We start from the raw sequence: 16494 nt of genomic DNA, 5'->3' as shown, positions 1-16494 counted from the left end.
TTATTTTATTTAACTAAAATTGGTCTAGCATAATCATTTCAAAAACTTTGCTCAACGCGGGGGAAATTTGTACTTGTACTTCAAAGAAATACTAAATGTTTTCCAGTACTTAAAATAATTTTAAGGAAATATTTTTTTTTATGAACGGTCCCTTTTTGTATTGGAAGACCATATCATTTCAGTTAAATAGACTTGAAATTGTAACATAAATTTTTATTTACAAAACAAAACTATAACTATTAATTTGAAATGTAATTATTTATCCATTTCACGTAACAGTATACCCTTGTATAAACATCAGGTTTCCCCTTAGCACAAGGAACACCCCATGATACAATGCCAACTTGTACACCACCACTAATGAGGGGTCCACCAGAATCTCCCTGCAGAAGAAACGTTGATTAAACGATAAAACTTTTGAAAACAAAATTTAAAACGAACTGTCTATAACTGCAAGGACAGTTCGCGGATGCAACACGCAAAATGTAAATAAATGCGTTATGATAAGATAGTCATGTGAGGATAGAATTTTATTTATATAGGATCGTGTCTGAAACGTAACTTATGAAAGCATACAGAAATTTTGTTGAAACCAACAATATTATCTACAAGACACGAAAACACCGTTATGCAGAAATCTTTTTGATTTCTCTGTAAAGGGCATATGTATAAAATGACTTACCAGTGGCTGGACCACTGGTAAGTTGGTAAGGTACATAATCAAGAATGCACTCTGCGCCCTCTGTAACTCCCAATAGCGATCACGACGTTTTTGTATGCCATGAAGTCTCTCTAATAATTGACAAAATTCAATTCAACCTTGTGTTAAAAACAGACAAAGTTAGCAAATGATATGCATAGATGGCGCAATAATAAAATTAATATCTTCTTATCGCTTTACTGAGAGTTAATTACTTACTTTACACGTTCCCTTTCTTTCCTTATTTAATGTGCAAAGTTGTTTGTCAATAATTGGAAGAAATTTCTTAGATACGTTATCAAGCCTTCTATTGCACTCTTCCACATATATTGTTGTTAAATTATAGACCACTTGAAGGTTTTCAGGAGCCACCTGTGACTGAAATGATTCAACAAATGCTTTATTTTAATTGTATTAGTGAGTTCTCTTATCAATGCCAAATAAATGACCATTCTGATTTGTTTTCTAATAAGTTTTGGGAGTGCATTTGCCACTCCCAAAACATAGTATTGGGACATTTTAATTGTCGAAACACCATCAAAACAAATGAAATGACATTTTTTTATAATAAACAATACCTTAAAAGAATTCGTTTTATTTGAACAATCTGTGACCAGAATTCCAATTCACTGCGGTGAACCACAATCAATTGAAACGTATCATCATTTCGATATGGTATATATAAAATTATTATACAGATTAGAATAGAATATATTACTCTTTGGTCGAATTTTATATAACGAAACTTACACGCACATCAGTCTTACCCCATCCCTGAAGTGTGCACATTGCACCAGCGCCTATATCACTCGTTGGTAGCTTTATTGGTTGAATGTTAGTATCAAACTTGATAGAACCAGCGATCTTAAGAAGTGAGATGTCATTCTTCATTGACTTTGCATTGTAATCCTCGTGGGTGACGATGGAATTTACGTCGTAAGAGTTTCCACCAGAAGTGCGTTTGGTAGTTCCTACCCTTACTTGGATAGTGTGGGCTGGGACTCTAAAACAAGCAAACTACTCTATATGTATTTCGAGAATAAACACATTATATACTATTTACAAAACTCGAAGTTGACGATAAGCGAGGATATAGGGGGTTCAGAAATAATATTTAATATTAGTAACATCTCAATGGATAACTTAATATTATATTAAAAAATATTTGTAAACTATTTAAAATTAATGTTAACTATTGAAATGTTACTTTTCAAACGCCATCTATTGGCGTGAACAAATTATGTGTGCAAAAATAAACTCGAGTAAAGTAAAGACAATATAACATATTTAGTATTCTCAAATTTGATTTTATATAAATTATTCAGGAAACAGAAAATTTTGTTACTAAAGATACCAAAATAAAAATTAATAATAAAAAAAACAAAAGCCCGAATATTCCATTGTACCCTAAAACAGACGTAGCAACACATAGATAGATGCTCAGACAAAAGGTGGACTTTAAACACTATGGAAATTACCAAGACGAAGATGGAAAAGAGGATGCCCCAAAGGAAAGCGGATAGAAGAAATAAAAACGTCAGCAGGAGGCGAATTGAAAAGTAAAGTCATGGACAGTAAAAAGCTGGAAGAGGCCCGCGAAGGGGTTCCGATCAATGAAGGAAGATAATATGATAACTTGTAAAATGTAATAACATATCTAAACTTTGTATACTATTGTAAATATTGTAAATAAACTGGCTTGATAATGATTATTAATCGAATATAGTCTAAGGTCATATAGAGTATGGGAGATGAATCTAACACAAGGCACACGGAATACATTGAAAGTTGTTTCATATGTCATTATTCCAAATATATAGGTAAGTAATTTTCAAGCCCGCTCAAGATAGTCTAAACAGCCCTTAAAGTTCTATAAGCCATTCTACTAAAACGGCCTAATTATACAACTGTTAAGGGAATTTCACCATTTCCTTCACTAAAATTATTAACTTTTATTTAATACCTAAAGGTGCAATGAGCAGCAGTTAAAATCCATTTCTGAGTCAGGATAGTACCACCACAGATATGCATTGTTTCTGTGAGTCCCTCGAAAAGAAAACGTCTGATTGATGCTATATAAGGGGCAGAGCTATCAGCTGCGTCCTCCCCACCAATAACGCGGGAATCCAGATCGTTATTTGTTTCACCTTCAAAAAGAGGTAATCTATTCATAATTAAAATCTATACTTTTTCAGACGCCAAGACATGACGAATCCTTCACTGGTGCAATAATCCGTCTTATTTGACCAGTCCAATCAACGTCTTTTGTAGTGGTGCCTTGCTGTTGCTTACAGTCTAATAGAAAGGTCTCATGACTTTAAACTTTTGTACCTACTGATGTTTCAAAGTCAAAAAGTCATTTATTTATGTTGGTAACACAATGTACACTTATGGACGTCAAAAAAGTAATATACATTAAAGCTTCTAATTTTACACTGACGGCCAATTCTCAAATTCCTTAATTTGAGAATTGGCCGCGTAGAACGGAAGAGGAGAAAATGGCAATAAACTCTCCGCACTCTTTTTAATCACCCAGTTTTTTTTACACAACGTTTGTAAGGATCTGCAAACATTACACCATGTTCTAAGTAATAAACAATAATATTGTAATTTAAAAACAAAGATTTGTCAATCAGAGGATTGTCAGCAGGAGGCATGGTGAAATAGGAGCTCTCACATTTACAAGTTTCGTTCTGTGGGTGAAATTCCAACAACTAAGCATCTAGAAGTATGAGAGTGAAGAATAACATTGGGTTTCCAGCATCGAATCGCTCAGAATAATATCCTAGGGAGGTCAACTCTGCGCTCTAAAACTTCACATCTTTAAATAATCAACGAAGTGTAAAAATCAATTAAACACAATCAAAATACACAAATTAATACGTACCTCTCGCGTCCCATAGCAAAAATAAAAATATAACGAGAGCTTTAAACATGGCCTAAGAAGTATAATCTATTTAGTAAGTTGAAATGTATTTAAATTATAATTTTAATTTACTTGTCCATAAAGTACAACACAAGGTAGCACAAAAGATATGGTTATTTGAAATACGTTTGATTGGTTAAAAATGAACTTACGTTTCCTATATATATATATCTACACAAAAAACAACTATAGCTCCGTTGACATGCATAACAAACTCCATTTCACGTCGATATAAAACAAATTTACTTTTTATTGCAAACCAAATCAATTTGTGTTCTTATTTTTAATTTAACCATAGAATAAAAAGAAATCTTTACGTAATGACATTACTTTTTGTCCATTATGTAAGTTACAATATTGTATTAGAGTGTACAACTAAGATTAGATTTAGTCATTCAAATATATTTCTACCACTAACTGTATTTTACTATGTTAGCTGTTACTCATTGTTTTTTTGTTAGAGCGTACCAATTCTTAAAAGGCCGGCAACGCACTCGCGAGCCCTCTGGCATTGAGAGTGTGCATGGGCGGCGGTATCACTTAACATCAGGTGAGCCTCCTGCCCGTTTGCCCCCTGTTCTATAAAAAAAACTCACATCAAACAACCAACGTACTTAGTTACTTGGATTTCGTAGTCTCCAAGGCTCTATTTGTCTAAACCAAAATGTATGACACTGCTTTAACTGAATAAGAGTAATTAAACTACTAATATTTAAATTATTCACGCCGTTGTTTCTACCAAACGAATCGATACGAATTATTGGAATAATCGACTATAACTGATATTATTATTATAGTTAAACTACTGTCCTAATGCATTATCATTTTAAACAATTACGTATTTACGATTTAAGCAATGTCTATTGACTATTTTACTTAATGACTTATTATTATTAGTATTGACAACAATTGGGACTAAAAGAACGAAATTATTAATAATAATGCAAAATTCATTTTACTATTAGCAGTCACTTCTGTATAGATACATATCTAATGTGCCTTATTATAAAAAAAAATAAAATAAGTTTCAGTTTACTTCGTTACTTGAATTTTTTCTTACGTTTGTCTGGATTTCCGCTTATCCGTAACGCTATCCCACTATAGGCAGAATTTTCGTAAATAAATTTCTCTACCCAGTATACATTGCTGGTTTATTTATTACATAGTCTTTTTGGTAAAAAAAAGCAAACAAAATTTTAATTTCCACTTCAATGTTATTAAGAATATTTATATTATTTATAAGCTAAACAGATCAATTTTAAATATTATATTTTAGAAGGCAAACGAAGGTAGTTTTTATTCTAGTACATTGTCTTCACATAAAATTATTTAACTAATGTATACAAATATTGTTTATCCTATTTTAAAAGAGTAAGTGCGGAGGTTCTTGTTTATTCTTCTCCACATGAAACTATCTTTAAGGGCAACTAGAATCATCTTTATATATTATTTAACGTTCAAAAGTGCTATTTGGATTTCTAAATGGAATAAATGATTTGACTTTGACTTTGAAAACAGAGGAGGGGAAAATGTTAAAAGGAATTTAGTATAGTGGGAAAATTTATAATGAGCGGTATGTGACTTAAACAATGAAGGCTATCGCTGACATCAAAATCTTTTATAATTGTATAACTTTTGTTATGATATGTGATACTTTGAGTTGTATTTTATTTGTCGAAATTATGATTTATCATGCACGAGCACCTACTATTGTGATATTTCTATTCAAACAAAAGCGTAAAACAAACCGGCAACGTCACATCTACTGGCGTCACTCAGAATGTATTACATACAAATTGTTTTTTGTAAATACGAATAAAAATTATTGTGACCTTGTCGGCTTGTTTTTAAATTTTGTAAATCGTTTATGATCCTCGAATCCTGATAATTCACCTATAGACAGGAAATACTAGTATGTTGACAACGAAACAAACGATAACCTGAACAATGACTCAAAAGCGTAACCTGAATTATACGAAACACAGGACCTGCAAATAAATATTTTTTGAAGACATTTTTGACGTGATAACGATGTGATATAATTCGATGGTGCTTCAACCCTTAATCCTAACCTGCGAGTTCTGTATCAAAGCAGTTTTTTTTATTTAGTAGCCTTATGTGCTTGACACACTCCATCTACTTATTGTGTAAAAGGCACGCACATTTCTTTACAGCGCAGAAAGTCTTTTAGTGCAAAGGGTTCAAACCTATACACATACGACAATAGAATTGGATGTTTATCCATAATATGTTATTAAATATTATAGGATAATCGAAAAGGTACAGAAGAATTTCCTGAAAACTTTTTGTAAAGTAGAACCCTACGAAGTTCTCAAAGAAGGCAATTACAATTTTGCTGTATTACAATTTTATTTGAAGGTAAGAAAAACGCATAATTGCAAGGAGTGACTAAGAGATTGCACGTTCCGGACAAATCCAGTATCAACAAGGTTCCATTTCCTGCTCGATCTCGCAGCTCAATAGTTTTCTCAACTCTTAGAAATATTTTTTGTTTTTAAATAGGATCTCTGTTTACTGGGATGTATAAAAATAACTTTTAATATTATATTATTTAATTACATTTTGGTTAAGTATATGTATGTTTAATAAACAATTAATAAATAGTGCAATAGCTGTGCCAATAATATGACTGCACAAAACCCACCTCATTAATTATGAAAATGCTATTGTGCTAAAAAATGTAGTATCAAAATATGATTTCATTTATTGTATATGCTCATTAATCCAGTCGTAGTATGCTGGTACATATGCAAATACGTCTGGGAAGCCTCGAGCACAAGGTATCCCCCAGGATACGATGCCCACTTGTTTTCCATTCCTCACTAGAGGTCCGCCAGAATCACCCTGAAATGTATTAAATACTGTATTCGGACGCCTTAGTGATTAAATAAAAGTATGCAATATTATGTTTACGCCTAAATTAAAGCTTAATAATACAGTACTTAAAGTGCTTCAAATTATATATAGATATCTTTGATCAATTGTATTTAACAAGAAGGTTTCCACAGAATATTTAACTTTAGTTGGCAAGTGTTTATTTGGCTGTAGAACTAGAAAAACTCTTCATCTCCGTGGCAAGTCTTAATGAAGATAGGCTCTATTATACTCTGATAGTTCTAACGAATAAGCCCGAATGTGCTGTTTTGAGACACTGGGTTCATGTACCGAGTGTCTCAAATCAACGTAGACTAATGAATTAAATATTTATATATTTTTAATAATTTTACTAACATAGTTATAAGTTTTACTATACTAACAACATATGGACAACATTGACAACATTGATCTGAAATAAATTATTTTATTTTATTTATTTATTTTATTTTATACCAGTCTACTTACATTACATGCTCCTTCCGATTCTCTAGTCAATGTGCACATTTGGGTTTTTTCAATGGGTGTAAGACCATTTGTCTGTGCCAGTTTCTGTGAGCATCGCTTATTGCTCATTACCGTAACAGTTAACACTTGAAGATTGTCCGGTACTGTTCTTTGGTTCTGAAAATATGTTGTTCACGATAAACCCTTTTGGTTCGTGCTTTTTTGCCGGATTTATTTATTAACACTTTGTTATCATAATATACAAAGTCATACACATAAAAAACAGGTTAGGTACATAATTTATAAGGCAACGGCATTTTGTTTACACAGAAAAATGTGATTGAAAAAGGTTTTTTTTCGGTTTTCTCAGCCGGGGTTCAAACTCTCGATGTTATGGTAGAATTGCCAAAGAAAGTACGACTAACACGACCAAGGTGTCTCATCCAACTAATCGAACAGTTTTTTTGTAAAAAAAAACAAAATTAAGTTAAAAATATTAAAAACAAAAAAAAAATCTTTCTCTAATTAACACAACTTTTTGTATATTGTTAAGCAAATATACGTATGTACTTACATCTGTGAAACCCCACCCTGTCAATACACACCTAGATCCAGGTCTAATTTTAGTTCTAGAAGCTAAAGTTATCGGTTTTACCAAGTCGTTGAAGTTAAATTCGCCTTTTATTTGACAGAGTGATATATCATTCTGGAGACGCTGAATGTCAAAATTCTCGTGAATTATAATTTGCTTTATCTCATAACGATCTCCTCCAGATGACAGTTTGTTTGTTCCCACCACTGCGGCTATCTGGTCTGTTTCTAGGCTAAATTAAAAAGAAATTAAAGGCATCAATATGTCATAAAAAAAATTGTTTCTTGTTATTTTAAATATAGTTACAATATGCGTAAAACAAAATATTACTTATTTGTAACTAAATAGCCATAATATATTATTTTTTCAGGAAATATAATCCAGTTTCATAATAACGGAAAATTACCGACAAGTAACTTAAATGAATACCTGCTGGGTGCTAGATCTCAACTGGTACATGGATGCGATGATAATCAGATTCGTTAGTGTTTACATGAGCTCCCACATTGTTATTCTGGAACTAATGTTAGAACATCTGTCCTATGCTTACGTACCCATTGGTGCAGTGTGCGGCGGTGAGAATCCAAGTTTCGCTTATAATAGAGCCAGCACAGAAGTGATCATCAGATCTGTCGGTTCTCCTTAACGACACTTGGTATGGAGCCAACGATTCGTAGGCATCCGTACCGCCAACAATTCTCGATTCCTGCGCATCACCTGTAGAAATTGTTTCAAATTTTTTCGAAATCCTTTTTAAAGTATTAAATGATGATGAATGAGATACATAATATATACTTGTAATTATGTTTTAAAGAGCAGTATTGGCCTAGTGGCTACATCATACGACTCTCATCCCCGAGGTCAAGGTTCGATCCCTGACTGTGCATCAATGACTTTGTCTATGCGCATTTAACATTTGCTCGAACGGGAAGTAAACATCGTGAGGGTTACTCCAAAAAAATCGAACAGAGGAATAATCACCAACTTGAGTATTAGATTGATAAATGATCACGAAACAGATACAGAAAATTTTTTTACAAAAAATTTACTCTCATCACTTTTTTCTTACGCGCCAAAATAAGTAAAACTACAAATATTACCTATACATACCATGAACAATCCATGATAAGACAAAAAGTTTTACGATATTCAAAAACATTGTTACACAATTTAAATATTTAAAGTTAAACTGCCAATATGTCCTAACCGATGCATATGCTATTGAGAAAGGGGATGTTCTCTGCATAAATACATATTTATACTGTATATATACATATATGTCTATTAATTAATATTATTTCCTTCACAAAAGATCAATTGTCGCACAATTTGCGTGCAATTCTCGCAATTAGTTGAACAGAAAACAAGAGAACATTTACATACTACGTTAGATTAAAGGAATACAAATAACATACAAATTATAAGGGATGTATTTAGAAGTTGAAGGAGATGAGCGTCTCCGCTGAGTTGAATAGGTACTATACCTATACTTGCTCGCCACTGTCCCAAAGTGCTGGAAGACCGCTTCGATACATCCGATCCCTCTCGTTCGGCTCTCGTTCGGATCTGGCCTACTATATATAGCCCAAGCTATATATAGTAGTAACCTCCTTGTTCACAAACATACTGAAATCCATTATTAAGTGCAAGCTGTTGAAGTATCTAGAAGGCCACCAGCTGATTATTAGTAATATGTCCGGCCCTAATAACTTTAGGCCAATTTATGTGCTACCTACTTGTAGTAAAATCTTTGAAAAATTTATATTAAATCAACTTGTAAGTAACATTTTAGCATAAACAAATTATTACATTATAACCAGTTCGCTTTTATCAAGGGTCGCTCGACAGGCGATGCCGGTGTTATAGAGAAAGAAGATGGGAAGAGATAAATTCAAGGAAATTAATATACTTACCTTTCAACGATCAGCCGAAAGGAGCATGTTAGGATTGAATCTGAGAAATAGGATTAAATGTACAACATTACGAAATAAAACAAACTGGTTTGCCGCCGGACATGGCGTTGGGTGGGGCACACATCAAGAGGAGGAGAGGAGGCCTATGTCCAACCTAACCTAACAAGCAAATGATTATTCCTAAATGTTAAAGTGTATTTTTTTAAATTCAAAATCAATGAAACTTATAATCTATTATAATTAAGATTGATGGATTTCTATAGGCCTTCAATAACACATACATATATATATATAAATAGCACTCCAGACACAATAAGAACTGAATTGAACATTGTTTTAAGTTAATTTCCATGATAAAGATATGTCATGACACCATACAACGTGAGTGCATTGTTAATCGACCGATTCGTGAAATGAACCAAACAATACCTGTCTTGTTTATTAGCCATTTGCCTACCATATCCATCATGAGGTCTCAGTACAAATCCCGGATAAAGCCAAAAAGCTATACGTCAAACATGAGTAAAAATGTCTAAGTGTTATTACCTACAAACATTAAGTAAAGGTAGAGTAGGTATTTCTCAGAGACATTTCTCATTAATTTTTTTTTATAGAACAGGGGGCAAATTGGCAGGAGGCTCACCTGATGTTAACTCATTATTATTAACACCGTCGTCTACTTCCTAGTACCAATATCGCTTTTAGTAACTGACTCGATAATTGGTTAATAATAAAATATTTATTTTCAGCCATGGCGATTTTCAATATAGTTCTTTAAGTCGGTTCCGCTGAATAGCAAACTTGAAATAATGTTTCATTTTTCTTCTGTAGATTAATATTATTGAAACTTTTAATATTGTTGTAAAAAACTTAACTCTCAATAAAAAAATCTCGTGTACACACGTAAGAAGCTTCTTTATGATATTATTTTTCTATAAAAGGATCTTTTGTATGTAATTTTACAGAAATTGGTTATAAGGTTAAAAGTTTAACAAAAGGCTGTTATTATCATAGACATGAATTCAAATAATACAATTATTTCATTTTAACTTATTACTAGTAGATAAGATTATAACAAAATTTAATTAATTGTATTAATTGAATATTATGAACTATTACTATCATTGTTATCGTTATTATATATTTTTGTTATTAATAGCTTCGAATCAACCGTGGTAACGTAAAAATGTGACAGTAAATTATTGTCCCATTTTTACTACACTTCAATAAAATAAATTTCAATAATTTTTCTATATGTTGGTTATGTTGATTTTTTTTATAGAAAAATAGCTATTTCTAATCTCCTTTGACAACAGATCATTAATGTCTTGATGGTTTTTTTATTTCATCTATTATTATTGGAGGTGGTTTAGGTATGTTAAGTTTTATTTCAGTGTATTTATCTTCTGTCACTTGGGGTGACATATTCTAATTCCTTTTCTTCCTGGATTTTACACGTATCCGTGTAAAATCCAAAGCATGGCAGACTAGTGTTAGGCTAATTAATTAGTCTAACACTAGTCTAAGCTAATCCTTGGGCAGTCCGCATCTTCAGTCCCAGGACCTGCTACAGCTACGCATTTCCTAGAGCTGCGGGCGATACAGGGCAGAAGGCGGGCATTCTGCGCCTCAAATAGGTTCGACCTGGTTCTTCCTAGGGAGGAAACTGATTATGACAGCGACCATCACCGAGTTGGCGAATTATTAGACCCTAGGTCATCCGAGGTCGACCACAGTGAGTCTCCATCGCGTTCGGTCTCAAGGTTGTTACCGAATTATGCTCTAACTTTAAAGTTCAAATTTATTTTATGTACTTGTTAAATAAGCGTTTAATTTCTTTCTACACAGTCTTGAAATTTCAATATAAATGTTTCAATAATCACCGATACTAATTATGTTTTTTTAACGTAATTTCCGTGCTTATCAAAAATTAGGTTTTTTGGTAATTTATTCACATAAATAAGAAATATTACATCGGGAGCAGGACTGCAGTAAAAATGTTTCTTCATTTTGGAATATTACTTCTTTTGTCTCAAGGACTCTTTGGTAAGATAAACTTTTTTATAAACAATATTGTACATATTTCAACAGGTAACAGTTGACAACAGGCACAGACGTGTAGTGATGTAAACTGTGTAGGATAGTGATGATGTTCAAGAGCTTGTGAATTCACACAATGAGAAGGTCACAAATGATAAGCTCATATCAGCGTGAACAAGAGGAAGAAATTGATAATCATGATTCTTTGGATCCAGTTCAATTGGAAGATCAAATGACAGTTGGAAACTTGACAGAAGCCCTCAGTTCGATTGAAAAAGGATTAACAATTTTGGAAAGCATAGACTCCAATGAAGAGCGCATTTTTGTTACAAAACATGGAATTAAAAAATTACTAGGATGCTACGAGGAGATATACGGGAGAAGAAAACGACTTTGTGATTAGAATTTGTGATTATTTATGAATCCTTCTACATCAAACTAACTTCAGATTGCGTTTATACACTATATTAATATAGTTTGTCATATTATCTAGAATGAGATACTATTTATTTTATTATTTTTTTGTTTTATTTAATCTCCAGTCCCAATTAAACATACTTTGTATGTCTTTATATGCAAATTTGTACCCCGACTTACGCGAATTCGACTTACGCGGATAGCGCTCAGTCCCACCTATCGCGTAAGTCCGGGGTATTACTGTACTTCGAAACTATAAGTAATAACGAGTGCACTAAAAAATTGCATAAACGAGTGGCTTATCGGGCGGGTTTGCCATTGAATAATGGACAACTCTGCGGTAAGCGCCCGAACAACAAAGGCACATGCCATGTAAGTTACAATAAAGTTGTGATGAAAATGCTGTGCCTCTAGTGAAAAGGGGTACAAGTCTGATTTTGGCCAAATTGAGTTATATATACAAAAATTTTTAGAATAAAAAGTTGCGTCTTTTGGTGTAAACTGATTCAAGTTAGCTCTTAAAATAACGAAGTTAGATTTGTACCAAATGGTACAACTGGCATTAAATTATCATGACATGGTGGGTACATGTCAACATGTGTTCTTATCAACAAAAACTTCGTTCTTTTTTTTTGTGAAATAAGATCTTAATAAAGTTGTATTTTGCATTTTCACATTTTCTGTGTGTGTAACGAGATAAATTTATTTACTTCCTTTGAAAATGCTTGGTGTTTAAAGATAAACGTTTATTTAAATCGGTATACACCAGTAAAATTAAAAGGTTCGGAGATTAAATGGACTTGAATTCTTATTCACGACTAAAAATTAAATACAATCTAATACAAGTCGACTTATACCGCGTGAATTGCACAAGATTTACGTGAAAATAGCTACAAGAAAATAGCTACGTTTGAGGTGCAAGGGGACTGTGCGGGCGGGTGGTGGCCCCGCGCATGCCCGCGATGTTAAGACCACAAAAAAGTTTTTACCACCTCATTTATGTCTCACAGACATGTATAATGCATATCGGGATGTCACCGAAAATCCAGTGTCACAAACCATATATAACTGGGTTTTTAAAGGACAAAATCTTTCCTTTAAAAAGCCATACGTAGACACTTGTGTTAAGTGCGACACTCTTGAAATGCAAATTAAATTTAGTGAAGGTGAACAAAAGCTGGCTAATGAAAGTCTCAAAGCAGAACATTTAAAAAGAGCAGAAACTATTTATGACAGGTAAGCTATGGACAGAGCACTTTCACTTGAGAAATCTGACACCATTGTTGCTTCATTCGATTTGCAGCAATGTTTACCTACACCATATCTAAAGTCAGGTGCTGCGTTTTATAAGCGACAACTCTGGACTTAATCTGACAATAAGGAACTGTACCACCAATAAACCGTATTGTTTTATGTGGCATGAGGGTATTGGTGGCAGAGGAGCTAATCAAATAGCATCCTGTGTATACAATTACATACTTAATTACGTTCCTGATGGAATAAAGCATTTAATTTTTTATTCGGATTCGTGTTCCGGACAAAACAAGAACATGCACAAGGTGTGCATGTTTTTACTTGCTGTCCGCAACCATCCCAGTGTTGAAACTATAACACATAACTTTTTTGTGCCTGGCCATACCCATATGGACTGTGATGTAGACCATGCACTAATAGAAAAAGCAAAAAAAAAACGCAAATGGACATACATCACCCACGAGATTGGTACCAACTCGTTTGGACATGCGGAAAAAAGCAATATTTTACCGTTATTGAAATGGAAACTGAACAGTTTTTAGATTTTGCAAGTCTCCTTAAAGGTCCGCTGATACAAAAAAAAGTCGATGAAGATAAAAACAAATTCAGCATTTCAGAGACTGCCATCTTTCGATACAATCGAGAAGGATTTCCTAAATTCCAATACCAGGGTTATGAAAGCGAACACTGGAATACTGTAAGCCTTCTTAGAAGACGGGGGAAGTCTCCAATGCCATGTTGTGTTTTTAAGACTGCAAACATTGCGCGTTGTTATGACGGCCCGATACCAATATCGAAAGAGTCTCTCATTAACCCAAGCGTGAGATCCTTTTACGTAAATTTATTGACTTCTGATGATGTAATTGACTCTCATCCTTTGGAACCTGTTGACAATACCTTGGAATAGACACAAATTCCGGAGCTTTGTATCGTTCATTTTGTTTTTTCGAATTTAAATGATAGCTGAAGGAGAGCTTCCTTCTTCTTCTTTTTTGTAATTTTTAATTTTTGTAATAAAACTTAAATAAATATGGATTTTTTATTTCAAAAACTTGTCATACATTTTGGATACAACTACAAAAAGAGTTTTGCATAAGTCTTTTTATATCAGGTAACACATAAGTTACATTTTGTGGAAAAGGCTACACGTTGTATTTTTTATTAATAGAGTGGAAATGTGGATACTGAAGAAAAGATATGCATTGGGTAAGTAGTTTTCATTTTAAGTGTTTATTTATATCTTGTTAATTAAAAAAGTTACATTAAAGTCAATTCAAATGCATATCCTTTTTCACATGAAGAAAACTACGTGAACCAAGGTACAATTTAAGTTATATCCACTAAAGGTTTTTTTTTGGTCTGGGTACAAGTCATTATCTTTTAAAATATTAATTTTAGGCAAAAATAAATATTATTATATGAAAGAGCGTATATTTTATACTATAAATGCATATAACAGTAATTCATCTATCAACTAGTTAAAGTACAGCGAACGATAATGTGGGTTAATTTGGGCGCGCCAACAGTTTTTCTCGTCTCCTGTAAAGTTGCGTTATTCAACTTATACCCCTTTTCACTAGAGGCACAGAATGACTCTGTGGATATAGTGGATATCCATAGAGACGTTTATGCCAAGTCATTTAGAAACCTTGCCGTGTGTGATCTGGTCTGGGGCCTTCATAAGTTCTCATGATATTTTCATTCATATTCTTTCTCCAATCAAAAGATCAAAAGCATTTAAAAATATTATTTTTCATAATATTGTTAATTTCAACGTATTTTTTGAAATACGTTGAAATTAACAATTATTAAATTAATGCATTAATTATATTATTTGGTGTTAAAAGAGTGTGAAGAAAAAGGATCGGAATTTTATTATCTTATTCTAGGAATAGAAGACCAATCAAATTCACGATCGTTGTTATACTTTAATTAAATTTGTCGCACAGGGTGATTCCGGTGGACCACTCGTTTTTGAAGAGGGCGACAAATTTAGTAAAGTGAGCAAAATAAAGTGATCAAATTCAAAAATATTCGACATTGTAACATATTATGATCGAAATAAACATCACTTCAATTAAAATTATATTTTATTCTACTCCAAATATTCTTGATACAATTATGTCTAACATATTATTTATATATAACAGATACAAAAGTACAAAAGAGCCCCTACGAGCATAGCCCAGTCAAGTCTTTTTGGTTGGTTTAACCTTGGCATCTGGTCCAGGTAGATATTGTACTTGTACAAATTTCTCGGCCTTCTTGCGAACGCGGCTATATGCTTACGGAAAGACATGCCGCTGTCGAGCGAATTGAAAATGGCCGTTAAACGTTAAGCTAAATCCATGGTGTATCGACGAAAACGTGAAATTGAAATAAATCGGAGCTTCCTAATCCAAAGTTTTATCAATTATATTGTATATAATTTATCTAATCAATCTTAAAAACCAATTGTAATTATGAAAGCATGTTCTGAAGGAAGACGTGTTCATTTTGCGTGTATGATTTTTGATGCGGTGACCAAAGCCCCTTCACATCTCACCTCCACCAGTCGCCCAAGAATTAGGTGATAAACCTAATTCTATTTTCGACTATACGTCATCATACTGACATTTGACATTGACATTATTAGGTCTTAACAGTTCTGAAACAGATAAAGAATTTTTTGTGCGTGGCAGTAACTAACCAGTCTTAGTTTATTATTATATTCTTTACTTATTCGTAATGCTGCGAGCAGTGTTGGACTAGTGGCTTCAGCGTGCGTAAGTCGTAGGTTCGATCCCCGGCTGTGCACTTTTCTTTCTATGTGCTTATTTAACATGGCACCAGATGGAAAAAAGGTTCATGAAATAAATTCAGAAAACTGAGGCCAAGAGCTAAAGAGGTGGTAGTGCCACTGATTTATTTTATTTACTTATTTGTTATATGGATTGTCTTCGGTTTATAAATGATACAGACCATTTTGTCCTATTTTTTATTCACGCACATTTCCCGACACATAGCCCCTATATCAAGCCTCTCTAATGTATCGTTTGTCTATGAAACCTTTGATCTAGTGTGTGCCATCTATTCAAATGATAAAATTTTAAAATTTTTATCACTTTTTGCATTTAAAGGCACATTAAGTTAACATTTTCATACCAAATAGTTATTTAATTACAATAACTCTTACATAATTATTTTCAGTTAAATTCAAATGATAAATAGAAATCTTCATTACATAAAAAGTGTTAATTTCATGAGTGAGATAGTTTTGCAAATTATCTACAGGAGAATGATGAAACATTTGGTTTGCGATCCAGCGCCA

At 33.0% G+C, this 16494-nt stretch overlaps 2 protein-coding genes across 2 annotated transcripts; both read right to left on the bottom strand.

Annotated features, from left to right (window-relative positions):
* Positions 1 to 225: 225 nt before the first annotated feature.
* On the bottom strand, positions 226 to 3658 carry LOC123690090 (kallikrein 1-related peptidase b9-like). Its single transcript, XM_045632797.1, is given in 4 exon segments — positions 226 to 383; positions 920 to 1078; positions 2651 to 2847; positions 3588 to 3658. Coding segments are annotated over 4 exon segments (549 nt in total). The 5' UTR covers positions 3637 to 3658; the 3' UTR covers positions 226 to 239.
* A 2523-nt stretch (positions 3659 to 6181) lies between these two features.
* LOC123689824 (chymotrypsin-1-like) lies at positions 6182 to 8802 on the bottom strand. Its single transcript, XM_045631477.1, has 5 exons — positions 8671 to 8802; positions 8115 to 8277; positions 7543 to 7792; positions 6990 to 7145; positions 6182 to 6491 (listed from the first exon to the last, which is right to left on the bottom strand). The coding sequence occupies exons 1-5, from the start codon at positions 8717 to 8719 to the stop codon at positions 6351 to 6353; spliced, it is 759 nt and encodes a 252-aa protein (XP_045487433.1). The 5' UTR covers positions 8720 to 8802; the 3' UTR covers positions 6182 to 6350.
* Between the last annotated feature and the right edge of the window lie 7692 nt (positions 8803 to 16494).

The sequence above is a fragment of the Pieris rapae genome, chromosome 2, assembly GCF_905147795.1.
Source record: "Pieris rapae chromosome 2, ilPieRapa1.1, whole genome shotgun sequence".
In the NCBI taxonomy this organism is placed as follows: domain Eukaryota; kingdom Metazoa; phylum Arthropoda; class Insecta; order Lepidoptera; family Pieridae; genus Pieris; species Pieris rapae.
This window is presented reverse-complemented; position numbering and strand designations above follow the sequence as displayed.

Bases quoted from the DNA above. Each gene is read 5' to 3' on its own strand.
- LOC123689824 (XM_045631477.1), bottom strand. From the start codon at position 8,719: ATGTTTTTGAATATCGTAAAACTTTTTGTCTTATCATGGATTGTTCAT. The intron at 7,793-8,114 runs GTACGTAAGCAT...TTTTTAATTTAG, and splicing joins GCCGCACACTGCACCAATGG to CCTAGAAACAGACCAGATAG. The intron at 7,146-7,542 runs GTAAGTACATAC...ACATATTTTCAG, and splicing joins CAGGGTGGGGTTTCACAGAT to AACCAAAGAACAGTACCGGA.